This window comes from Somniosus microcephalus, chromosome 4 (assembly GCF_052327205.1).
Source record: "Somniosus microcephalus isolate GS21.2 chromosome 4, FLI_Smic_1.0, whole genome shotgun sequence".
Classification (NCBI taxonomy): domain Eukaryota; kingdom Metazoa; phylum Chordata; class Chondrichthyes; order Squaliformes; family Somniosidae; genus Somniosus; species Somniosus microcephalus.
In genome coordinates, this window is record NC_140990.1 from 337,724,610 (window position 1) to 337,751,636 (window position 27,027).

General features: G+C 42.8%; 1 protein-coding gene across 20 annotated transcripts in view; it reads left to right on the forward strand.

The window, feature by feature from the left end:
• Positions 1 to 27,027, forward strand: part of neb (nebulin) — a 347,384-nt gene that overhangs the window by 304,727 nt on the left and 15,630 nt on the right. For 5 of the 20 annotated variants that reach the window (XM_085986911.1, XM_085986919.1, XM_085986918.1 and 2 more), the window contains 14 exons: positions 1,920 to 2,033; positions 3,362 to 3,466; positions 5,506 to 5,610; positions 7,332 to 7,436; positions 7,901 to 7,993; positions 11,997 to 12,089; positions 13,204 to 13,296; positions 14,746 to 14,838; positions 16,807 to 16,899; positions 18,600 to 18,692; positions 20,578 to 20,670; positions 21,871 to 21,963; positions 23,626 to 23,733; positions 24,686 to 24,869. In XM_085986911.1, the coding sequence (XP_085843037.1) occupies positions 1,920 to 2,033; positions 3,362 to 3,466; positions 5,506 to 5,610; positions 7,332 to 7,436; positions 7,901 to 7,993; positions 11,997 to 12,089; positions 13,204 to 13,296; positions 14,746 to 14,838; positions 16,807 to 16,899; positions 18,600 to 18,692; positions 20,578 to 20,670; positions 21,871 to 21,963; positions 23,626 to 23,733; positions 24,686 to 24,869 (1,465 nt within the window). The remainder of the gene's footprint in view (positions 1 to 1,919; positions 2,034 to 3,361; positions 3,467 to 5,505; positions 5,611 to 7,331; positions 7,437 to 7,900; positions 7,994 to 11,996; positions 12,090 to 13,203; positions 13,297 to 14,745; positions 14,839 to 16,806; positions 16,900 to 18,599; positions 18,693 to 20,577; positions 20,671 to 21,870; positions 21,964 to 23,625; positions 23,734 to 24,685; positions 24,870 to 27,027) is intronic. The other 15 variants (XM_085986931.1, XM_085986928.1, XM_085986921.1 and 12 more) reach the window with 14 other exon arrangements.

A 27,027-nucleotide genomic window follows, 5' to 3' on the forward strand; every position in this document is an offset into this window, starting at 1 on the left:
AGTTTTATCGGGCCCAAAAAGTCTCTAGTCCCTATCTTGATTGTCTCAAAAGAATTGTTGAACTAAGAGAGATAGCTCAATTATTCATCTGTCTGGGTATGCAGCTGTCAATCAATCCTCCTGCCAGGATAACCAGGTTACTGGAGTTCAAATCCATTCATCTACTCCCAGGATTTAGGGAACCAACACGGTGTCAGAGCCTTGGGTTTAGTGGTAGCATGCGTGCCAATGAGTCAGAAGGTGCAGGGTTGGAACACCCCACTCCAGACAGGCCTGGTGAGAGGAGACCGGGGCTCTGGCTCTGACTTCTGGGTTGACATCCAGTGGGATACTCACGTCCGCTGGGAACAATAACCAGCCCCAGGACAGTGACAGGGTAACACAAAGAATTCGACCCAACACAATCGTCGCTAAGCAAAAGGAAAAATATCTGTCATATTGGGCAGAAACAACAAAAACCCAAAGCAAACTCAATTGCTACTTGGCCCTAAACAGACAATACAACATGGCTGATTACCTGACCATGGTAAAGGATAACAAACTGAGAAGAACCTTGACAAGGTACAGACTTAGCGAACATAGCCTAGCGATCGAAAAAGGCAGACACAGGCAGACCAGGCTGCCAAGAGAAGACAGGATATGCTCTCACTGCAATCAGGGAGTAGTGGAGACAGAGATGCACTTCCTCACAGCCTGTGGAAAATATCAGGACATCAGGGAGAATTTCTACCAAAAATTCTCAAAAATATGCCCTGAATTCAGAAATCTGAATGACAACCAAAAACTCCGATTCCTACTGGGAGAGGAGAGAAGCTGTGTAACACTGGTGGCACACTATGTTACAGCTTGCCATGAACAGAGGGACAACCAGTAAACTAAGAAATGAATATATATAAACAATGCGAATGTATATTTATACACTCAGGGATATACCTGTTTATACAATGTATGAATAGAACTGCGTTTATGTGCTCAACCATAAATGTATTTTGATGCTTTGGCAACATAAGATGTAACTTATCATGCCAATAAAGCGATTTGAATTGTGAATTGGGAATTGGGAATGGGTGGCCCCCCTCACCGTATGATTGTAGGGGCCCCATGAAACCATCCTGACATACAAGACTAACCGCCCTATCGGCTGGAATAAAGAATACTATGGCCATGGAAGCAGCGTTCACGTCGCGGCCTGTCAGACTGTTAATCAGCATGCGGATCCTTCCACTACTTCACATTCTTGTCAAAGGGAAGAGTGTGAAGATATGAAAAAACAAACAAACACAGGTAAAATACAGCTGTCGCTCATGTGGAATTCAAAGGCATGAGGCTGGTGTCTCAGTCTGTCTGTCTCCAGCCACCCAAGGTGACAATCAACCAGATTGAATGGATTGATAATTATGCAGTTGGCTCAGGTGGGCAGCAGGAAGTCCATCTGATTAGATCAACCTGATGGCTTTGGAGTTAACAGGTATTAACATATCAAGGCAAACTAGTAGCCATATGTGGCTGCCTTATCTGTGGACCTGGTTTTCCACACATTGCAATTTTTAGCCACCCCTACAGTATATACAAGGGCCCTAAATTTGCAGTAAACTAAATGTAAAGTGACCAGGAACCATTCATAAATAGATTAACAAATATACCTACTTTCTTTCGATTCAAAATGTGATGAAACTCCCTATTCACCAGAGCTTTTAAGAGGTGACAGAGGAGCACAGCATGAAAAATAATTGTTTAAACTCAAAACGAAATCTATTTGTTAACTAATAAAGCTCTGCTTCCTTGAACAGTCCGGGTTGCCGTGCGACAATTCCCAACTATATCACAACTGGATTTTCGGTGGGGATCCTCCCCCAGACTTCCATCCTACTGGTCATAAAGCTATGTGGTAAATTGCCTCTTCTCTTTTACTATCTCAGAAAGAGTACAAGAGATCATTGGAAGAGGAAATCAAGGGTAAAGGGCTTGTGGCACTCGCTAACGAAACACCAGACTTTGCCAGAGCAAAGAACGCCACAGATATTTTAAGCCAGGTGAGTGGCAACGGCTACAATGGATGTTTTCCATCTAATGACAGAAATTCTACTATTTATGTAACAAGAAATTTGTTTTTGACTGTGGGTTGAAATTGCTTGGTAGAATTATTAGTAATTAATTCACTTGTATGAAATTCCTTTCCTGGTTTTTTGTTTAAAAAAAATGTTTAACAGGTTGACCCTTGTCTCAAACTGATGTGGCATCCAAGATACGTCACCTGGGTCTACTCCACACCCCCAGCAGCACTGTGTGTTGTGTGGAATTAATATCTGCACCGTGGCAATTTGAGAATTCAGTTTTAAAAATGTTTGTGAAGTGTTTTGATAGGGTGAAAAGGGAAAAAAAAGAAAGTCTTGCATTTATATAGCGCCGTTCACGACCTCGGGATGACAAAGCACTTTTGAAGTGTCGTCACTGTCGTAATGTAGGAAACGCAGCAGCCAATTCGCGCACAGCAAGCTCCCACAAACAGCCATGTGATACTGGCTATTTTTGCTGGTTTGGGAGTCATGAAGGGAGACCATCAATTTAAAACTGTCACCAAGACAGCGAGGAAAGCGGTTCGGAGGATTTTTTTTTACGCGGAGGGTTGCTGGAGCATGGAAAGCTTTGCACTGGGAGTAGCTGCAGCAGGGACAGTGCGGGGAAAAGTATATCATTATTTGAAGCAGAGGATTATACGGAGCTATGGGGAGAGACCAGGGCAGTGCGATGAGCTGTCACAGGCACGATGGGATGAACTGCCTCCTTCTGCGCTGTAAACCTCCATGGTTCTATCCATTCAATTCAATTTTATTTGTCATATATGCAGCAGACGTGTGTACTGCACAATGAAATGTTGATTTTTTACGAGTCCTCCCAACATTGGAATAAATGTGGCATAACAATGATAAAAATACTAATAGAAATACAGTAATAATAAATAAAACAACAGTAATAAATAATAAATTATTCGTTCATGAGTCTTATGGCCTGGGGGTAGAAGCTGTTTCGAAACCTGCTGGTACGAGACTGTATGCTTTGGTATCTCTTACCAGACGGGAGCAGGGCAAAGAGGTTGTGGTTGGGGTGGCTCGCGTCTTTAATGATTCTCAGGGCCTTCCTCCGGCACCTCTCGGGGTAGATATCCTGCACAGCAGGTAATTTAATTCCTATAGTGTGCTGTGCAGCTTTCACCACCATCTCCATCTAATCAAGCCAGGAACAGAAAGCATGGATTCCAATTGATGTTTTGGTCAGCTGGGACTATGAGTAAGTTTCATTGATTCATTAACTGGCTGAAATGTTGTCTGCATGTTTAACATTGCCTGGTCATTCTCTTTAGGTAAAATACAAGCAGTTGGCTGAAAAGGACAAATCAAACTACACCCTAGTCATTGATACGCCTGAAATAATTCACGCTCAAAATGTGAGGAATCTGGTCAGCCAGGTAACGCACACCTTTCTCTCCCTACCTGTCTTCAGCTCTGCTGCCCATTTGTACGATAAATATGATCTGTTGGACCCAAAATTCCTGGGGGGGGGGGTCCCTAGCTCCAAGCCGGAGATCCCATCCCACAATCTGTGGGTGGGGGCCAACTGTATGGAAGGGGCAGGCGCATCGCACCTGCCAGGCTGCATCAGCGGCGCGGGCCCTCCCCCGCCAACCCCCCCCCCCCCAAATGCCAGCCGGAATGTGGAAGCAGTGCCACTCCAACGGCAAAGGTTCGGCCCGGTAAACACCCAGAGAAACTTCTCCTTCTCTTCACACCTTCTGCTCCCAATGGGACCCCCTCTGGACTGGTTGCCTTAGTGACGGTTTGAGGCCCTCAGTGGGGCTCAACCCACCTCTCAGCTCTCAACTGGCATGGCTTCCACGGGGCGGGCCAATAACTCCACAGGTACGACCCCTTTACTTGGGAGGAGGGAGTGCGTGGAATTCCACCCTACTGTTATTTAAAGGGCCACAGCAAATGTGGTGGAATCCCACATAGCTGGGTTCCACCCCAATCCCGGCCCCGTGGGTGGAAATTGGGCTTTCGGCCCTCTCCAGCCCCAGGAATGTCGGGGCCTTTCATTTTTAACAAATCTGCCTTTTCCAACTCGCTGTCTGTTTGCAGCCGCAGTTCATCCACAGACAATGAAATAATCTTCTTCTTAGGCAGTCCCTCGGAACCGAGGATGACTTGCTTCCACATTAAAAATGTGTTCTCAGGTGTCTGATGAGTCCAATGCGGGACCTACAGTCTCTGTCACAGGTGGGGCAGACGGTAGCTGAAGGGGCGGGTGGGTGGGGTGCTTGGGTTGACGTGCGCTCCTCGCGCTGTTTGCGCTTGGCTTCCGCTTGCTCCCGGCGAAGAGACTCGAGGTGTTCGGCCCCTTCCCGGATGCTTCTGCTCCACTTTGTGCGGTCTTGGGCCAGGGATTCCCAGGTGTCAGTGGGGATGTTACACTTTTTCAAGGAAGCTTTGAGGGTGTCCTTGAAGCATTTCCTCTGCCCACCTGGGGCTCTCTTGCCGTGTCGGAGCTCCGAGTAGAGCGCTTGTTTTGGGTGTATTATAGTGTATAATATTATAGTGTCAATCATTTCATCCAGCTTTAAAGAAAAGACCGCTTGTAATCGAGGGCTTTGTCAGATTCACTTTTCAGAATATTAAATGTTCACCAGCAGTTCCACTGCGAACCAGTAATTAGCAAATGCCTCCTCCACCCCCTCATTAGTTTGGGACGTTTAAAAAAAATATATAATTCTTTCCCCTTCAGTTGTCTCTGGTCCTCTCCTGAAAGTGATTCCCCAAACAGCTCGGTATGTTCCGTCTGCATTAGATAGGGCGACCACATTGTAGCCTCAGTTCTCCGACTTGTACTCCCTTTGCTACTCATTGGTGCTGCAGACTTGGGCGGGAAATTGCAGCCAAAATACGCTTGAAATTGCGCCGATTTTCTGACTTGCAGTTGTGCGTCAAGTTTCCGCCCAAACACATTTGCATAATCCCCAACGTAAAATTTACCATGAATTACCACAACAGAGCAGCGTAGACAAGCGTAAACGATGTCTTAATAGATTGAAATCATGCATTACCTCACTGGTGGCGAACACATCCCTGCTCTCCTATGAAGTTCCTCTGTCACTATTTAAATAAAGAAGTCAACACAAAAACAAGTAAATCACGCACTGGCGTGTTCCTTACTCAGTGCAATTTAGCCCCTTATGAGTTGTTATATGGGTTCTAGACACAAAAGGCATCAAGGGGTATGGGGAGAGAGCGGGAATGTGGTATAGAGGATCAGCCATTGAATGGCGGAGCAGGCTCGAAGGGCCGAATGGCCTACTCCTGCTCCTATTTTTCTTTGTTTCCCTATTTGGCATCCGTTACCATTGGACAAAGTGTTACTGTTATGAAAAGTCTGACCTGTAGAGAGTTCTGCTGCAGTAAAAGGTACCTTTCTGTTGCCATCCACTCATGCTGCTTTGAATTGCTTTCATAGAAACAATACAAGGCAGAAGCAGTGAAGACCATGTCTCACTACGTTCCAGTAATAGACACGCCCGAGATGCACAGAGTCCGTGAGAACCAGAAGAACATCAGTTCAGTAAGTCAAAAAGTTTCTCCGACAGAAATCTCTGGCACCCAGTTCAATCATTTGGGAACCCAAGGCGTTTCTTTGCTTTCCGACTGAAAGCGTTAACCAGTTTTTCGGTCCACCCACCTGCCTGTCCTCGGTGGTTGTTCTTCTGCAAAACACATCCCATAATACATGCAGAATACAAAAAGAACCAAGACCAGGACACTGCCGGCATGTTGTCAAATCAATGTAATAAATGTTGGAAGAAAGGTAAAAAATTCATCCTTTATCTTGGGACACGGTGCAAAAATGCTGCTGTTGTCTTAAAAGAGGTTAAGCATTTTGTCACTGTTATCTGTCTGGACTATCGGTGTCCAACATGTTTATTGGAAACGGTAAACATCAAAATTGTTTGTGTACATTCTTTGTTTTGTATGTTTTCAAGGAATTCAACAGAGCTGTAACAAAATGAGTTGTTACTTCAGAGTTTTTCCAGCGTTTTCTGTTGTTACTTCGGATTTCCAGCATCCGCAGTATTTTGCTATCATAACAAAATGCTATTGTCTTTCTAGAGGAAGGGAGGGTTCTTCCTCCTCCTCCCCCTCCCACATATTTTAAAATAAATTGTATTTATTTGTCTCTTTAGGTCCCCCCTCCCCCTGCCCCTCACACTGTGCACCGTTACATGATCACGAGGCAAGCCAGCTCCCAAGTCTCTGTCCAATGCTGCTCAGTGACTTCTCAGGCCTGGGGTTGGCTCTCCATCCCTCTGGGTGTGACTGAGACAGGGGGGGTCAATTTTAACCCCTCTCGCTCAGCGAGAACGGTGCGTGGAAGGAGGAGGGGGGTGGGATTAAGATCAGGCCGAACCTGAGGCCACGCCGTTCCCGCCCGTCGACATCTTACCTTCTCTGACTTTGAAGCGGGCCAAGGCTCCCGCTGCAGACAAGCGTGGGCCTAATTTAATTGTAAAAGTCATGGCCCGATGGCGCCATCGGTGATATCACCGAGAAAATGTATTCAAATGAGTCTCGGCCATTTAAATCGGCCGCACCTCCACATCCCCGCAGTCTCCTAGCGCGCTGCCCGATTCGGTACCCGCCCTCGCCCCCATCTCCTTAAAATCAGGGCTAGAGAATCTGGCGTTTGATGAATCACGAGTATGAACACACACCCTGACACTCTTTTTGTTTATGCTATAAAAATCTAGTAAACTTTGAACATACCCTGCTCCGAACATTTGATACCCTGTAGACTCAGAGAATGAAGAGTAGGAGAAAGCAACACAACCGGGGAGGGGGGGGGGGGAGATGGAGAATCATGTGAAGCTTCAGACCCAACACGCGAATCACAGAATCCACACAGTGCAGATAGAGGCCATTTCGGCCCATCGAGCCTGCACCGACACATATCCCACCCTATCCCCGTAACCCCACGCATTTAATCCCCTAACACTAAGGGTCAATTTATCATAGCCAAATCAACCTAACCCGCACATCTTTGGACTGTGGGAGGAAACCGGAGCACCCCCACGCAGACACAGGGAGAATGTGCAAACTCCACACAGACAGTTGCCCGAGGCCGGATTTGAACCCGGGTCACTGGCGCTGTGAGGCAACAGTGCTAACCACTATGCCACCGTGCATGTGTAAATAAACCTTTTGTTACAGCCCTGGAATTCACCAGCTTTTCAGCGTTCTCTTGCTTGTTCCTGTTATCTTACTGTTGATTTTCACTCTGTTTTATAGCTTCAGTACACTTCAGACCTTAAACACATTAAAGGAAAGGTTACCACAGTAAAAGACACACCTGAAATCCTGCGAGCTAAAGAAAACCAAAAGAATTTCAGCTTGGTACCTCTTACCTAAATATTTTTTCCAGTGCTAACCTACTCACCAGTTGTAATTTTTAAAACCACGTTCTATTTTTCTCACCTTTTTATATATACAAATATAATTTTTAACAAAATTCATCAACTTACGGTAATCTAACAATAATCATAGTCTAATTTGATTCCACAGTTAGGTATTTTCTAATAATAGACTTATCTATTATTACATGTGATGTCTGTTAAAGGTTTTCCTTGCCCTTATTTATTTCATGGTTTATAGTTAACTTACGGTTAACTCTGCTCGTTTAATTTTTTTCCAGCTATGTACAGGTTTCTTGTTTTAGTTGTCTGTTACTTGTAATCTCTGCCGACTTGTGACTGAATCATGCCTGTTTTGTACATATCGCTTCTGAGTTACAATTGCCAAATCAAGAAGACCATCTCTGTTCTGCCCTTCATTTTAATACCTTGCTTCTGTGTATAAAGATCGCGTATAAAGAAGAGATTGGTACAGGGACATCAATTAAAGAGACACCAGAGATGGAGAGAGTCAAAAGAATACAAGAGGCCATTAGTTCGGTACAAGCCCTGAAAGCACCAACCCTCCTCTTCCTAATTTGTGTTAATCCCTTAATTATAGCAATCCCAACCTTTTAATCCTGCCTTCACCTGTGTGAAATTTGTCCTCCTAATTATAGCAGTTACATAATCAGTTGTATCCACAGATAACCCAGGTTATGATACGGCTCGGATTTGTGATGCCACGTGGAAAATGTGCTGAAAACTTATTTGCAAACGTCCGTATTTTGTTATTATTTTCCGACGGTATAAGGACTGTATTTTGAACTCTCTGTGCAATATGGGCACGGTAGCATAGTGGTTATGTTACTGGACGAGTAATCCAGAAAACGTGAATTCAAATCCCCCCCACGGCAATTTGTGAATTTGAACTGGGTTCAAATAAAAGCTGATGTCAGTAAAAGTGTCCATGCAGCTCTCAGATTGTCGTTAAAACCCAACTGGTCTTTAGGGAAGGTAAACCTGCTGCCCTTACCTGGTCTGGCCTATATGTGACTCTAAACTCTGAAGTGGCCCAGCAAGCCCCTTGGGTGTATCAAACCGCTACTGGAAGAAGGCCCACCACCACTTTCTCAGGGCAACTGGATCCTGGTTGAGACGGAAGTGGTGAGAATGTGGGACCCGCTACCACGGGGAGTAGTTGAGGCGAATAATATAGATGCATCTACAGGAAAATTCGATAAGCATATGAGGGAGAAGGGAATAGAGGGTTATGCTGATAGAGTTAGATGAGGAAGGATGGGAGAAGGAGCGAGTGGCGCAAAAACGACGGCCATGGACTGGTTGGGCCGAACGGCCTGTTTCTATTCTGTGTAACTAAGGAAGTGCAATAAACACTGGCCTTGCCAGCAAAGCCCACAACCTGAGAATGAATATATTTTATTAAATTAGATTTATTTTGCAGTTCAGCCTCAGCCACTTAACTGAGTTTAACTATTGTCGAGTTCCGAGACTGCGCAGTTATTTAGGACTGTAGATAAACAGCCCAGAGGAAGTGATTGATGAATGCTGCATTTGTTTTGCTGCATTGTGGCCAGTGTTAGCCATGTCTGATTGCAGCACTCCTAGTTCCTCTGGGGGGGCATGGATACCCGCCTCAAGATCTGGTTTCTCCGGTGGCAGCAGATGCCAATGGGCTACTTTCGCCCCAGATGTTGTTTTCTGGCTTTAGGCTCTGGGTAAGGTCCTAAAGTTGTTAACATAACTTGGAAACAACTGCGCAATGCATACTTGCTTTTAAAGTCACAAGCCCAGATTTTTTTAATATAAAAAAAGCTTCCGAGTTGCTTCAGTGTTGCCACCAGGGCTCCGAGTTCCACACCTCAGTAGGAACAGAGCGCATTCAGAGCACCAGTTTGCAAAGCTGCTCAGACACAAGTGCAGCTAAGATGCTACAATATAACAAAGGTGTGTCACAAACTCAGTCGGAAACACTTGATTGCTCCATTCCTCTAAGCAACAGTCAATACCACTTGTAATCCAGTCTTAACCAGCTCTAATTGCCTGAAATTAGATGTTTGGTGGAATGTATCATCTGAAAAATAAATCAGTCCAAATCCAAAGTCAGGAAGAAGCTATGAAAAAAAAACTTACTGAAAGCACTAATGTCCTGCCATTGTTGACCTTAGCCAGTAGAAGCACCGATATCATTGAGCTCAGGAATCTGACTAATCCTAAATGATGTCCAAGGCGCATTAAATAAATAGTGGAAAAGCCTTTGTTTCCTTATGTATTGCAATGTTGAAGACACATTCAAGCCTTGATGTAATGTAATTTTATTGTAGTCAGCAAAGCTGAGTTAGGAGACCCCAAACTCTCAAACCTTCATGATCATGCTGAAGCATAGCCTGGGTTACTCTACCAATGATGAATGCCATTATTCTGAGCTCTGGTTTTATTTTGAAAGTTAACCTCACCTCATTTACCTTGTGTTTATAAAGTTTAAAGCCAGTCACCTTCACAAAGAACTTTGGAGGTGAATTTCAACTACGTTCTCCCGCTCATTGTTCCAGAAGGGGTGTAAGGACAATCCTAGTAACTACAGGCCGGTCAGTTTAACATCAGTGGTGGGTAAAGTAGGTAAAGAAACAATAATCAAGGAAAAAATTAACGGACACTTGGAGAGGTTTAAGCTAATTAAGGAGAGCCAACATGGCTTTGTAAAAGGCAGATCGTGTTTGACTAATCTAATTGAATCTTTTGATGAAGTAACAGGGAGCATTGATGAAGGGAATGCAATGGATGTTGTCTACATGCATTTTCGGAAGGCGTTTGACATAGAAGGCTGGTTAACAAAATTGAGGCTCATGGAATAGGTGGGTCAGTGACAGCTTGGATAAGGAATTGGCTTAAAGACAGAAAACAGCGAGTTGTGGTAAATGGCTGCTTTTCAGACTGGAGGATGGTAGACAGTGGTGTTCCCCAAGGGTCAGTGCTGGGGCCACTGCTTTTTTTGATATATATAAATGACCTGGATATCGGAATACAGAGTAGAATTTCTAAATTTGCCGACGACACCAAACTTGGGGGTGTGGCAAACAGTGAGGATGATACCATTCGACTGCAACAGGACATAAAAAGGCTAGCAGAATGGGCAGACAAGTGGCAGATGAAATTTAATACAGAGAAGCGTGAGGTGATGCATTTTGGCAGAAGGAACAGAAAGAGGCAATATACACTTAATGGCACAGTCTTAAAGAGTGTGCAGGGACAGAGGGACCTGGGAGTTAATGTGCATAGGTCCCTGAAGGTGGCGGGACATATTGAGAGAGTGGTTTGCAAAGCATATGGGATCTTGGGCTTCATAAATAGTGGTATTGAGTACAAAAGTAGAGAAGTTATGCTGAACCTTTATAAAGTGCTGGTTAGACCATAACTGGAGTATTGCGTCCAGTTCTGGTCACCACACTTTAGGAAGGATGTGAAGGCCCTGGAGAGGGTGCAGAGGAGATTTACCAGAATGGTTCCGGGGATGGAGGTTCTTAGTTACAAGGACAGGTTGGAGAAGCTGGATTTGTTTTCATTAGAGCAAAGGAGGTTGAGGGGTGATTTGATAGAGGTGTACAAGATTATGACGGGTTTGGATAGGCTAGACGGGGAAAGGTTGTTCCCACTAATTGATGGTACAAGGACTAGGGGACACAGATTTAAGGTTTTGGGCAAGAGATACGGGGGGGACGTGAGGAAAACTTTTTACGCAGCGAGTGGTGAAGACCTGGAACTCGCTGCCGGCGGAAGTGGTGGAAGCGGAGACACTCAATGTTTTCAAGGGGAGACTGGATAGGCACTTGAAGGAAATAAACTTGCAGGGCTATGGGGACAGAGCGGGGGAATGGGACTGACTGGATTGCTCTACAGAGAGCCGGCACGGACTCGATGGGCCGAATGGCCTCCTTCTGTGCCGTTATGACTCTATGACTCATCCACCGTAACTTTGGCAGAAGAGCTGCGAGAAAACCAAAACAATGGTGTCAACACTCTTCCACCAAAGTCACCCCCCGTGGAAATTCACCCTCTTTATTTTAAACAAATGCGCCAAAGTTAGCGGTAACACTGAGTTTAATTTTTCTAACCTTACATAGTGTTTCCAACTGAAATGCATAATCTTATGTTATATCCTTTCTTTTCCTTCAAAGAATTAAACTAAATTCTAATTCAACAACCAGCTTTAACTAAATAGCTCTTTATGGGTATGAAATAATAAGCATTAATACATTTTAAATGACATGACCTAAAGCAAATATTACTCACAGAAAGTGTTTTGGATGCTTGGAGACCAGTTAACAAATGACATGTCTGACCAGTCCTCTTTTCCACACGCTGTATGCAGATTGGTACAAGACCTAGTTGGTTGTGTGTGATGAGGTACACAGTTTATTGCAGTCTGTCATCTGATGCCGTGTGTGATTGTAACGTGGTTTACAGTTTGTCTAAAATATGCACCCTATTCTTTGTCATGTGCTTACTGTTTTGTCCTTTCCTCTCTGATCTACCCACTTTGTAGATCAAGTACAAGGATAGTATTGGGCAAGGAACTGCAATCTCTGACCTGCCTGAGGTGAAGCGTATAAAGGAGACACAGAAGAACATCAGCTCGGTAGCTGCTGGTTTCATTCCCTTGTGTTATCCCATGTTCCACCCAGACCACCTAACCCATCATATCACTAAACTAAAGTCCATTCATATAGTTTCTCTCTTTTTCCTGTTTTATTTTTCAAATCATTTAAACTTGTTCTCATTTTTGAAGCATGAACAATTTTTGTGCGTTTTTAAAAAAAAATATTTGTTGGAAGAAAACTGCAGGAGTAGGGTAGACTCTTGTGAGAAAGATGAATAACCATCAGAAGAGCTTTATTATCGATACACACACCTGCAATAAAATGTTACAGGAGGGAGCTACCCGAACAGTCAAGCTTTATAAAACTAACCCATCGTAATGGGTTTGAGAGCAGTGGGAGAATCTGGATCAGAACTTCAGATTCAAATTTAAATCACCACTTTTGGGATTTCCAAATCAGGATTCACTTTGGAATTATCCAAAAATGAATTGTGATTTGGAAACTCAAGCTCAGAATGCTGATTTGGACTTTTTAAACCAGAACTGTAGGTGTGGATTTAACACTTAATAACAGTCCGTAGCTTGGAATCTTTAATTCAATTTCAGGATTTTAGATTTGCTGCATCAGTGGTTTCTTCAAAAAACAAACTATTAATGCAGTTTTTTTTTACTTCAACTGGCCATGGGTGTCACCAACATCTCTCCAACCTAACTTTGTTTGAACATATTTGTAAAGACTATTATAATAAAATTGCTGCGATTATTGAATGTAAAGCTGGAACTTTGTGCATTCTACTTGACGAAGCATGCGACCTTTATATTGCTTCTAAGATTAAAACTAAATGACAATCTGTATAAGAAAACCAAATTAATTCTTAAATATGTCAGTGTTTTCTAATGCCATACATACAAAATTCATATAATTACAAGTAAAATGTCTAATTGAATTAAAATAGATCAAAATTAATTTTAGCATGTTTGGCCTGCGCAATGCGAGAGTTCTGTTCTTCAACTATACTGTGTAGTTTGATGGTATTTGTAGTTTGTTGCAGTGTCTAATGTGTTGCGATATGTAGTTTGTCTCGATCTATTTGTCATTGTTTGTCATGCATTTACAATTTGTCCTTTCCTCTCCGATCTACACACTTTGTAGATCAAATACAAGGAAAGTATTGGGCAAGGAACTGCAATCTCTGACCTGCCTGAGGTGCAGCGTGTAAAGGAGACACAGAAGAACATCAGCTCGGTAGCTGTCATTTTGATTCCCCCCCTCTGTGTTATGCAATAATCCACCTTTACTACCCAACCTTTCCTGGCTCTAAACACAATTCATATAATTTCTTGAGTCTATTTTCATTTGAATTTAATTTGAACTTATTTTCTAATTTTTTTGATTTTTATGGAATTAACCGAAAGCTTCGGCAAGTTAGAAATGAATGCGTAAGCAAAACCCTGGCCCACTTAATCACAGGCCCTAACAAAAGGAAAGAAAAACACAAACAGATGACGTATCTAACCTGCAGATGTCTTTTTTGCTTGCAGTGTGTAGTTTGATGTAGTGTATAAATTATTTTCCATTTCCTCTGTTGAAGGAGCAAACTTATACTAGTGTATGGATACATGGGCACGCACAGCCCTCCAGTACATTCCCCACATGGCCATTCTTCCTCTGTAGGCTTAAACAAATAGTATCAGTAGGGTAGTCATCATGGGGATCACATTTCTGGAGAGCGGGAATATTGGCTGTTTTTTCCCTTCCTAGCCCAGGGATACTGAGACATGTTGTGGATCTTCAGGTGCTGCTCTGTCTGCTACAGCAGTCTAATTGGGAAAGAAGCGTGGGCCTCGATTTTAACTCGGAGCAGGTTTGATGCGTGGGGGTAGGCCCAGGGCGAGCGACAAGCTCGCATGCTAAGGCCCCGGAGAGATTTTAGCTCCCCAAGCCTCATTTACAAATGCAAGACCGGACTCCCACCCGAACCAGGCAGGAATCACTGCCTGGCCGGTGGGCGGGAGCGGGAATTCGGGAGGCCGGGGGGTGACCACCTGCAGAAATGGTCTCCGGCACAAGGGAAATCAATCGGAGGTCTCCGGGAGGGGATTGCCTGTCGGGTGACGGCAGGAAGCAGTCCAAACACTTCTGCTCCTCCTGATCCGCAAAGAAACAAAAACAAAATTAAAACTTGCCTCTTCTGGCCCTGGCTGCTGTTCCTGGCCAGCTTGGCTTTGTGGGGAAGCCATCACTGCTCCCCCGCTCAGGCCTCGGGTTAAAATGGCAGATCGGGCTGCGATGATGTGATCGGAGCCTGACCTGCATACTTAAAGAGGACTCCGCAGGCTTGGGACGGGCGTCCTTGCCGCTGGCAATTTAAAATTCAAGTCGGCCTCCTCAGAGCGGGAAAGGAGTGGGTAAGTTCCCCACTCCATTTTAGTTGCCCCTTCTCCACCACCCCCCCCCCCCCCGCGGCCCTCCGCCTGATTTCTGCCGGGCGGGGGAATTAACATTGAGGCCAGGGACTTTCTGGCTTGTACGGCTTGTATGGCTGGTGCCTTTACCCACTAGGCTAATGAAGGAGAACCCGGAGTGTAGTTTGGCGCAGTCTGCGTCTGGGCACTGTTTGCAGAAAGTCTATGTGCTAACGCTTGTCATGTGCTTACAGTTTGTCCTTTCCTCCCTGGTCTGCACATTTTGTAGATCAAATACAAGGATAACATTGGGCAAGGAACTGCAATCTCTGACCTGCCTGAGGTGCAGCGTGTAAAAAAGGCACAGAAGAACATCAGCTCGGTAGTTGCCAATTTGAATCCCCCTCTATTAACCCATGACCCCCGCCCCTTACTACCCATCACTTCCTACCACTAAACACAATTAATGCCATTTCTTTCTAGTCATATTTCAATTTTATTTTAACTTTTCCTAATTCTTAAAACATTTTTTGTGGAATTTACTTAAGGTTTTTTTAAATCAATTTTGACGTTTATATATTATTGAGGGAAAAAAATTAACGTGTAAACATTGTTTGGCAGATTTTACCATGCACTGCAGTGAGAATGTAAACAAAGAGCGACACAACAAAACCATGATTGTTATAGATTACACCGCTTACTAAAAAAAAGGGCAGGTACAGAAACGATGGGCCGAATGGCCTCCTTCTGTGCCATAAATGTCTATGATTCGATGGACAGGCTTTAGCATATTGATGGAATTTGAATCAGAACCTCAAAGTTAACATTTAGCCCCATACTTTTAGTATCTCCAAATCTGAACTTAGTTTTTATGATTTTTGAATCCAGATTAATTTTTGAGATCTCCCAATCAGAATTTCATTAGAGATATGGCAATCAGTCCTTCACTTTTAGTATCTATAGGATTTAGAAAAACCCATATCAAGCCAGATGCTTTTTAATAAAGGAATTTGTTTGAAACTATTGGAATCAATTGAGTGATAATGTTACGTTGAATTTAAATTGTACAATCTGATACAGTCATCTTAAATATAAAGTGCCGTATTTCTTTTCTTCTCAGACTCAAACTAACTATCAATTCCCAATCTGCATTAGGTATACAAATTATTCGCATGCAAAGTAATAAATAAAATATGCAATTAGTTCTAAGTGATACAGCTTGAGAATTTTTCAAATTTTATTACTTGCATTAAACCAGGGGGCATAGTTTCAAGGTAAGGGGCAGGAGGTTTAGAGGGGATTTGAGGAAAAACTTTTTCCCCCAGAGGGTGGTTGGAATCTGGAACTCACTGCCTGAAAGGGTGGAAGAGGCAGGAACCCTCACAACATTCAAGAAGCATTTAGATGAGCACTTGAAACCCCATAGCATACAAGCTACGGACCAAGTGCTGGAAAATGGGATTAGAATAGACAGGGCTTGATGGCCGGCGTGGACACAATGGGCTGAAGGGCCTCTTTTTGTGTTGTATAACTTATGACTCTATAAAGGTATTTGTGATTTGAGACCATTTACTGAAACAGTTAATTGTGCTCAAACTATATTACACACCTAACCTGCAGTTGCCCTGTTTGGCCTGCAGTGTGTAGATTGATGTAGTCCCCCTTCCTGCCCTCCTTTGCTGAAGGGGCTGACTTATACTGCGGTATAGATTCATGCTCCGGCAGCTCACCCAAGTGTGCGAGCTTAGATAATGAGTAGGCTATTCAACCGTGGGGAGCATCGCTGTGCAGCTTAATCCTGACTTTGCATAAGCAGAAATTGTTGGATAGAGATCAACATTGGGATCCCCGGCTGAGTGTTTTTCCTCCCTGTCCCAGGGACACTGAGGCAAGCTGTAGCTCTTCATGCGTTGCCATGGCTACTACCTCCACACAACAGCCTGGAAATTAAACCACGGCTGCTTTCTGGTTCCTGTGACTTAGTACTGGACTGGCTGATGCCTTTACCCAGTAGGCCAATGAGGAAGAACCCAATGTGTTGTTTGATGCAATCTGTGGCTTGACATCGTTTGTATAAAGTCCGCGTGTTACTGTAGCTCTGGAATTCCCTCCCTGAAACTCTCCACCTCTCTACCTCACTTTCCTCCTTTAAGATGCTCCTTAAAACCTCCCTCATCTGTCCTAATATCTCCTTTTGTGGCTCGGTGTCAAAGTTTGTTTTATAATTGCTCCTGTGAAGAGTCGTAGATTTTACTAGGTTAAATGCGCGATATAAATGCAAGTTGTTGTTGTAGCTGTTTGTCATGTGCTTACAGTTTGTCCTTTCCTCCCTGATCTACACACTTTGTAGATCAAATACAAGGAAAGTATTGGGCAAGGAACTGCAATCTCTGACCTGCCTGAGGTGCAGCGTGTAAAGGAGACACAGAAGAACATCAGCTCGGTAGCTGTCGGTTTGATTCCCCCTCTGTTAACCCATGATTTCCACCCGCTTCCCCCCCCCCCCGCCCCCACCTTACTACCCATCACTTCCTACCACTAAACACAATTAATGTCCTTTCATTCTCATCTTTTTTCAATTTCACTTTAATGTTTTCTAATTCTTGAAACATTTTTGTGGAAGTTACTTAAGGTTTTATCAATGTTAATGTTTATATATTATTAAAGGTAAAAATGATTGCGTAAGCATTTTTTGGCAGGCTTTAAAATACACATGGGGCATAGTCTCAGGATAAGGGGTAGGCCTTTTAAGACTGAGATGAGGAGGAATTTCTTCACTCAGAGGGTTGCGAATCTATGGAATTCTCTGCCCCAGAGGGCTGTGAATGCTCAGTCTTTGAGTATATTCAAGGCTGAGATACATAGATTTTTGGACTCTAGGGGAATCAAGGGATATGGAGATCGGGCGGGAAAGTGGAGTTGACGTCAAAGATCAGCCATGATCTTATTGAATGGCGGAGCAGGCTCGAGGGGACTGTATGACCTACTCCTGCTCCTAATTCTTATCTTATCACTGCAGGGAGAAAGTAAACAAAAAGCAACAAAATAAAACCATGATTGCTATATGAATACAACATCTAGAGTACAGATTACTAAAAAAGCAGTTGGCAACAGGCTTTAGCATACTGATGAGATTTGAATCAGAACCTCAAAGTTAACATTTAGCCCCATACTTTTATTATCTCCAAATCAGAACTTTGTTTTTATGATTTTTGAATCCAGGTTAATTTTTGATTTCCAAATCAGAATTTCATTAGAGATACGGAAATCAGTCCTTCACTTTTAGTATCTTTAGGATTTGGGAAAAAAAACATTTAGAGCCAGATGTTTTTAATAAAGAAATATGTTTAAAACTATCAGAATCAATTTAGTCATAACGTTACGTTGAATTTAAATTGTATAGTTTGGTACATTCATCTTAGTACTAGACTGGCTGATGCCTTTACCCACTAGGCCAATGAGGAAGAACCCAATGTGTAGTTTGGTGTAATCTGTGGCTTGACATCGTTTGTATAAAGTCTACGTGTTGCTGTAGCTCTGGAATTCCCTCCGTAATCCTCTCTGTCGCTCCACCTCTCTTTCCTCCTTTAAGATGCTCCTTAAAACTTACCTCTTTGACCAAGCTTTTTGGTCAGCTGTCCTAATATCTCCTTATGTGGCTCGGTGTCAAATGTTGTTTGATAATCGCTCTTGTGAAGCGCCTCGGGACATTTTACTACATTAAAGGCGCTGATTTAAAAATTCTCATACTTGTTTTCAAATCCCTCCATGGCCTCGCCCCTCCCTATCTGCGCTCCTCTAATTCTGCCCCCTTGAGCATCCCTGATTTTAATCGCTCCACCATTGGTGGCCGTGCCTTCTGTTTCCTCGGCCCTAAGCTCCGGAATTCCCTGCCTAAACCTCTCCGCCTCGCTACCTCTCTTTCCTCCTTTAAGATGCTCCTTAAAACCTACCTCTTTGACCTGCCCTAATTTCTCCTTATGTGGATCGGTGTCAAATTTGTTGTCTTATAACACTCCTGTGAAGCACCTTGGGACGTTTTACTACGTTAAAGGTGCTATATAAATGCAAGTTGATGTTGTTGTTGTTGTTTGTCATGTGCTTACAGTTTGTCCTTTCCTCCCTGATCTACACACTTTGTAGATCAAATACAAGGAAAATGTTGGGCAAGGAACTGCAATCTCTGACCTGCCTGAGGTGCAGCGTGTAAAGGAGACGCAGAAGAACATCAGCTCGGTAGCTGTCGGTTTGATTCCCGTGTTAACCCATGATTTCACCCCCCCGCCCGCCTTACTACCCAAACCTTCATATCACTAAAACACAATTCATACAATTACTCTTTTTCACATTTTCCTCTTCAATATCATTTTAACATATTTCACCCTGATTGTTGAAACATTTACTTTTAAAATTAATTTTAACTCCCCCTCCCCCCCAAGGTATTTCAATTTTGTTTTAACTTTTTTTTTGTGGGACTGACTCAGGGCTGAGGTGCTCTGAGAATGATTTCACTGAGAGAAAAGTAAGAATGCTAGGCGTGAAGGGGGTGCGTTGGCAGTCTTGGACTTCTTTATAACAAACCGTAATTAGAAAGTTAAATCAACAGCAATGCAGCTTTATTGCACGTTACACCTGCAATTTATGTCAAATACCTAAATAATGGAGGCTTTTAAACAAACAAATCAGCTGGAGCATAATAACAACAGAAAATGCTGGAAAAACTCAGCAGGTCAGGCAACATCCGTGGAGAGAAATTTGAGTTGACGTTTCGGGCTGCGATCGGACAAAAGAATAAAAGAACCAAAAGAAGCTGGAGCATGTTTGGAATCGAAATCTGAACTTCAGATTCAGAGGTCCATGGAATCGGAGCTCTGATTTTCAACTATTTGAATTTGAAGTTTGGTTTCACATTCCTTCATACTCTTTCTATTTGCAGTTTCAAATTTTCAAAGCGATCTACTTGAAGAGAAAAAAGCTGCCTTTACTTTAACTTGTCATCAGTGTCATCGAAACTATTCTCAACTCAAGATTAGAGCCACTGGCATCTTTCTGTAGTGAACGTTTGTTTAAAAAAGAACGATTTCATGTAATTAGTGTTAGCATTTATTGTGATAATATCCGGGAGGTGGACAAGGGGGATGTTCCACACGGGTTCTGCAAATCTCCTGCTGTATCTCCGGCAGAACTGCCAGAAAAATGGCAAAACTAGTTTGCGCTGGTTGTCTGCCATTTCTGGGTGTTTCCCAGCTGTCTTTTAAGGGGCGGACTTCTGTTTAACCCTTACAAGGCAAGTAAGGGGCGGGACCAGAGGCGGGGGCTCAATAAGACGAGAGTTCCTGCTCCTGAGCCTAGAGGGGGACCTGGTGTATTATTGGCAGCTGGTAAACTGAGTGAGTGCAGACATACTGGCCTCCACAAACCCATACGTGGGCCCCATCCGTGACGTCATGCTCAGGCGAGCAGCTTGGACCTTAAAAAGGTAAAATTATTGCAGTTCGGCTTCCTTGCTTCTGACCATGGACAGGCCGAGGGGACTGGTCAACCCCCTCTCCCCCATGGCTAAGTAATCGCTGGAGTTTCCAGCAACCATGGAACAGGCAAGTGCCAGAGATGTGCCTGAAGTGGGGCTTGAAGCCAACTGCCCAGAGCTGATGAGGTGCGCTAATACTGACCCAGCAAACTACGCCAGGGTTAACGTTGGAGGGCACCGTTGGCGTGGGATGGAAACGTGAGGAATTTCGGGGCCGTGACTTTTTGCATTCCTTTATAATCGTGACCTTTTTGCTAAACATGTACTCTTTCTCTAAGGTTAAAGTTTGATTTTAACTAACCAATTTTCCATTTTCTAACCAACAAACTTTCAACTTTAAATGTGCCTCATTTCATAAGGACATCACATTGAATTTCAGAAAGTTTGATTACTTTTTCCTTGGTGTTTTTGATTATTTGTGACTACTCTGAGAATAGTTAAATGGTGTTTCCATAACATAGTGTAATTCATCAGTTTAACACTTCTTTGTCTGAACTGTGCAACTTGTTGCAGTTTGTATTAGTCTATGTGTTACTGTTTGTCATGCGCTCACAGTTTGTCCTTTTCTCTTCTGATCTACCCACTTTGTAGATCAAGTACAAGGATAGCATTGGGCAAGGAACTGCAATCTCTGACCTGCCTGAGGTGAAGCGTGTAAAAGAGACACAGAAGAACATCAGCTCGGTAGCTGCTGGTTTTGATTCCCTGTGTTATCCCATGATTTCACCCTACTACCCAACCCTTCCTACCATAGCACGAAACACAAGTCATACAATTTCAATTTTTTTCACTTGCTTCATCATCCTGTGTGTTTTTGTTTTCATTTTTCTAATTTTTGAAATGAGTGATTTATGTGGAACTTACACGGGGGCTGTGCCAATTTTAAAGGATTGCGTAATGAGAAAGAGAAGGCTGTCTTCAGGAATGTGTGTGCTTTTCAAACTACCTTAAAAGAAAATTAATCTGAAAAGTTAAGCAAAGAACAAATGCAGCACACAGCTTTGTTGCTCCTTTGGAATCCGCCCTCCCCTGGGTTCAGAGCTTTACTGAATTCAACCATCTGTTAGATTCAGTGCTCAATGCTGGACATGTCCAAGTTCAATATTCAGCTCCAGTTTGTTTCATCTACTTTATAATGCACAGCTTTAGATCTTTGGAGCTGCTTTATCAGCGCGTTAAAGTTCTGAAGCTGCCGTGACCTTAACTGGTTTACAAATATCTGTGAAGATTGAAATTGTCGCACTTCCTCATCAATTTGGGTTGAAGATGTTTTTTATTATCCATGCACGATAATGCAATAAGGGGAAGCAGCAATCAATTTTGCTGAAATCATAATAGGAATTAAACCGGTATTTAACCTACCTACATTGAGGAAATTATAAAGTCTGGCTCATTAAAAATATCTGCATATTGTTGTTATATCTGAAGCCTTTACCTGAAGTCAACCTAAGTGCTGTATTTACCTGTATTTGAATAATCATGATCCAAGATATTTCAGATTCAAACTCTTGTTAATTTACAATAAAGTACAGATATTATTATACAATAATAGGAATGGGCTAAAAGTACTTGCATTTCATTTTAAAAAAATATTTTCCTGAAAGCTGGCTTGGACAGTAATTGTAATGAGGAACTGGCAATCCCATTTTCCGAAAACCAAATCTTGGCATAGCCCTGGCTTCCCTTCTCATCCACTACCTTTTCACTAAAGCCATTTCATTTTTTTTAAACTGAAACTAATATATTTTCTTTAACCTCTTATATTTTTAACTTCTCGATCTTCACTTTTGATCTCTTTGAGTTTTATTTCTGTTGAGTTATGAACACAATCTTGAAAGACTGCTGAATTTTTATCTTGTCATTTTGGGTGCTTTACTTCTGCAGGTCTTATACAAAGAAAACCTGGGTAAAGGGACCTCAGTGGTGTACACCCCAGAGATGCAGCGTGTTAAACGCAATCAAGAAAACATTAGCTCGGTATTTTCTGCAGCTTTAAGAAAAATTCCATATTCCGTGTTTTCCGTTGCACTCTAACTTGTTCCCATTTTTTTCTAATGCTTTTTCCCCCTCTCATTCTTAATACCACATTGACCAATGGCATAATACCTTTAACGGCTGGTACTCCAAAGACCCACTGACCTTAACTAAAATCACATGTAACTGCAATGTGGGGCTTAACCGGTGCCCTTTGAACTTCAGCCATTTTGTTGGTGTGAGAGGGAAAACACAGGAAGACATCTTTTACTGCTGTGCTATTAGTTGGTTGTTTGTCAGCTACTTGGTTGTGGAAATGTTTAAAATTAAAAGAGACAATTATAGCAAACTTGCAATACATAGAGACTATAAACATAGAGAAAAGAGAGCAATACTCATGAAACTTTGAGGTTGATTCATGACCCCATTCTCAAGGTGTTTAGTTTTCCCTCAGAGCATTCACAGTCCTCTAGCTGGGAGGCCTATGCCAATACAACTCTTGGCTTTTACACCAGGAGATGTAAAAGAATAAGGACAGTAGAAGATATGAAAAGTGAAAGTTGAGGAAAAGCCATCACGCCCACCAGATCTCATCCCTCTAGTATTCTAACTCTTTCAGTCTACTATCTGATTGTATTTTGAATGCCCCTAATCCCTACGTCTCTACAGCCCTGCCTGACATATTGTTCCAGACATTGATCACCTTTTACATGAAGTTCTTTCTAGTATCTGTTCATGCAAAAGGTCCCAGAAGGACATTCAGTCCCAGCCCATCAATATTTCCCTGCTATTTTTTCCATATCTTTTGTAGTGTTCCTTTTCAAATAGTTTTCTAATTCCCTTCTAAATGGTATGTTTTCTGCTTCAATAGCAACTTATGGTAAAGTATTTCATGTTCTAATAACCCTGTGTGAAAAGAATTCTTCTAACTAAGCACTTAGCAAAATTCTTTCCCCCAATTCTCATATCAGGCACTCCTTAGAAAAGTTAAAAGATACCAGCCCTTTGGTGGACTGTCACAATGACAGGATGTGCTCCTCCATAGTGGTCCTTGTACCGTGCGATGTCCCCCCTACAGGCTGTGGCAGCGCCAGATTGGGACAAGGTGCTTTCTGTAAAGGATGATGGGAAAATCAAACGTCTAATGACCAAGAGTGGCATTGGCAGAGGCTTGGGAGCAAGTGCCTGTCTCAGTTTTTTTTTAAATAGTCCCAGGCAAAAAAATGACTTCCACATGGGATAGGGGAATGAAAGAACTCATAGTTCTGGTTTATTTGGCTTTTTTATTTGTTTACAGTTTTAAATAAAAGTACCCGTAACATGCAAAAATGGCAAGTAATAATACAGAAAAGTCTAAAAAACACATCTCCGCCTCAAATTTGAATGATGCATGTTTTTTGGACATCCACAACGCCCGTACCTACTGAGCAGGCACATAGCATCATGATGCAAAACAGAAACAAAAATTGTTGTTTTTTCCCTCTCTTATAGCTAAAAGCCAAAGGTTGAAAATTAAACTCATTAACTTGCTTCAGTCTTATTCCTAACACCGAGCCAGCTAACCCTACCACCTCCATGGCAGTGTATCTAGGTAAAGTATGTGTGGAGAAACGAGAAGTCCTACTGGAGGAGGTTCCCCTCAGCGTTTTTATCTTGCTCTTACAGGTTCTATACTCCGACAGTTTCCGTAAACAAGTGCAAGGACGGGCATCTTACGTTCTGGACACACCAGAGATGAGACGTGTACGGGATTCTCAGCGCAACATATCTACGGTAATGGCTGCCACCATCGTGTGGTCTTTTCTAGTTGTTAATAATAGATGCCCCAAAGGCTTCTATGTTATTCTTCCAATTAAGCATTTGCATTAGTTGCAGCTCTTGGATGAGGCATATTCCCAATAAATGCTTCTCTATTTAGTAAGTTCTGTAAATCAGTGATAAAATAGAATCTAAAATTGCCTGAAACTTGTAACAAGCGGAAGTATTTTGCTGATAATCAAATAAACCGTAGAATCATAGAATAGTACAGCACAGAAGTAGGCCATTCGGCCCATCAAATCTATTTGTGTAACTGATACACTGGTCCATTCCATGCAAAACAGTAGAATAAAATGAAATGCAAAAATATCGTATGTAGAAAAAGGGACTATAGTAGAAAATATGCACATATACATCGTCGGTTTTGCTTCTCTTTTTTTATAGTGGGGTTACGTTTTTTCAATTCTTTGTCCACTTGGCCTGATGCCTGGAACTAAGAGGGAGGGTGCATGGCTGGCTCCAAGGCCAGTTCCCCATACGGCTGTAGATGGCTGTCAGGAAGTTGCTCGAGATTGCCCAGGAATGAGCGTCTCTTGCGATTTTCCTCACACTCCAACTTGGCCCAGCTCAGATCAGGACCCATGCGGCATGGTACCTGATCGTGCAACTGTCCCTGCCCCATTGCATTGAACTCGGCTGCAGTAACATTTAGTGTCGCGATTAAAGTTCATTTCTTTTTAAGTGTCACCTGGTCTTGGTTGGTAGTATTCTCCCCTCCAGCTCAGAAGTTTGTGGGTTCCAGCACTCTGGTAATTGAGAGCATATTCAACTGACCCTTACCTTGCAGTGTCGAGGGAGTGGTGTCTTTTTTTTGGAGATGCTGTCTTTTTTGGCTGGTTCAGGTGATTGGCACTATTTGAAGACGAGCAGAAGTTCTTTCTTTTGATATATCTTTTCCAACATTAAGGTGAAATACCATGAAGACTTTGAGAAGACCAAAGGAAGCTTCACACCTGTAGTTACTGATCCCATCACGGAGCGTGTGAAGAAGAACATGCACGACTTCAGTGACATCAGCTACCGTGGGATCCAAAGACGGGTTGTGGAAATGCAGAGGCGACGGGTGGAAATTGAAGGAGACAGTCTCGCAGGTCTGTGGCCGGCATGAACACTTTTGTAGCCCATTCTACTTGCATCACGAGCATAATTCTAGTATCAAAACAGATTGCATAAACTTGGCTTGTGCCCCCTTGAGTACAGAAGATGGAGGGGTGACTTGATCAAGGTGTTTAAAATGTTAAAAGGATTTGATAGGGTAGATAGGGAGAAACTGCTTCCTCTGTTGGGGAATCAAGAACGAGGGGACAACATCTTAAAATTAGGGCCAGGCCATTTAGGAGGAAATCAGGAAGCACTTTTTCCACACAAAGGGTACTAGGAATCTGGACTTCTCTCCCCCAAAAGGCTGTGGTTGCTGGGACAATTGGAGCTTACAAGATTGAGATCGATAGAGCTTTGTTAGGTAAGGGAATCAAGGGATATGGCGCTAAGGTGGGTAAATGGAGCTGCGGTACAGATCAGACATGATCTCATTGAGGGGCTGAATGGCCTACTCCTGTTCCTATGTTCCGAAATATTTTCTTTATATACACCTTCAATAATATATTAAAATCTCGCATTTAGCATACACTTCCTGTACTTCAAAGGTAGTAACGATTAATTACTTCCTTTCATGACACTATTTCTATCCCGCTTGTCATAGAGTCATAGTCATAACGGCACAGAAGGAGGCCATTCGGCCCATCACACTAAAAGTTGATTTCTTTTTCAACCCTACTTCTTATACTTATCTCTGATTTGCTGATTTTTTCCATGTGACGTGACGTAGTCCATTCACCAAGGCCTGCTTGGTAACACAAAACACGGCCAGGTTATTTTGCTACTATAGTGTTTATTAATATTGATATTAATGCTTTCTTTTCTCTTGCTTTTTCTTTCTTTTACATGTTGCAGCAAAAATATTAAATAATAAGTGCAGGAGTAAGTACATAAATATATATTTTTAAAATTCCTTCATGGACGTGAGCATCGCTGGCATTTCTTGCCAATCCCTAATTGCGCTTGAGAAGGTGGCGGTGAGCCACATTCTTGAACCGCTGCAGTCCTTGTGGTGAATGTACTCCCACCGTGCTGTTCTTATTATTGTTTTTTGTAGCTTTATTTTTACAACTGAGTGGCTTGCTAGGCCATTTCAGAGGGCAGTTAAGAGTCAACCACATTGCTGTAGCTCTGGAGTCACATCCAGGCCAGACCGGGTAAGGACAGCAGATTTCCTTCCCTAAAGGACATTAGTGAACCAGATGGGTTTTTATGACAATCCAGTAGTTTCATGGTCACCATTACCGACACTAGCTTTTTATTCCAGATTTATTAAATTAACTGAATTTAAATTCCACAGCTGCTGTGGTGGGATCTGAACTCACATCCCCAAGATCATTAGTACAAGCCTCTCGGATTACTAGTCCAGCAACATAACCACTATGCTACCGTTCCACTGCTGGCATCTCATTGCTGACATCTAAATATTCAAAAACTTCTAGATGTACATTCTGCAAGAAAAATATGAAATACAATATGTAGCACTGTATAGGCACGTTGGGCTGAATGGTCTCCTTCTGTCCTGTACCATTCCATAAATGTATTTCATTCCGGCATTACGAATAACCATCTTAGTATACAAATAATAAAATGTGTGGAAGATGGAGACCTATAAATAATGAGTTATCCTGACCTTGGTCTACAAATAATGAATGAATTCTCCTGACCAGTAAATAATTTATAAACTGTGCCCGACCCAGACCTGTAGATGATTACTGAAGTCTCCCCACTCTCCCTCACATATCAATAAATCATATGAGCTACATGTGCTGCAAGAAAACTATCAAATGCATTGTGAGGGGAAGGGAAAAGAAAGGGAGGGGCAGGAGAGAACGAGAGAAGGGGGATGGGGAGAGAGTAGGAGGCATAGAAACATAGAAGATAGGAGCAGGAGTAGGCCATTCGGCCCCTTGAGCCTGCTCCGCCGCCATTCAATAGGATCATGGCTGATCATCCAAATTCAGTACCCTGTCCCTGCCTTCTCCCCATATCCCTTGATCCCTTTAGCCTGAAGAAATATATCTAACTCCTCCTTGAATATATTTAATGAATTGGCCTCCATTGCCTTCTGTGGTAGAGAATTCCACAGGGTCACCACTCTCTGGGTGAAGAAATTCATAGAAACATAGAAGATAGGAGCAGGAGTAGGCC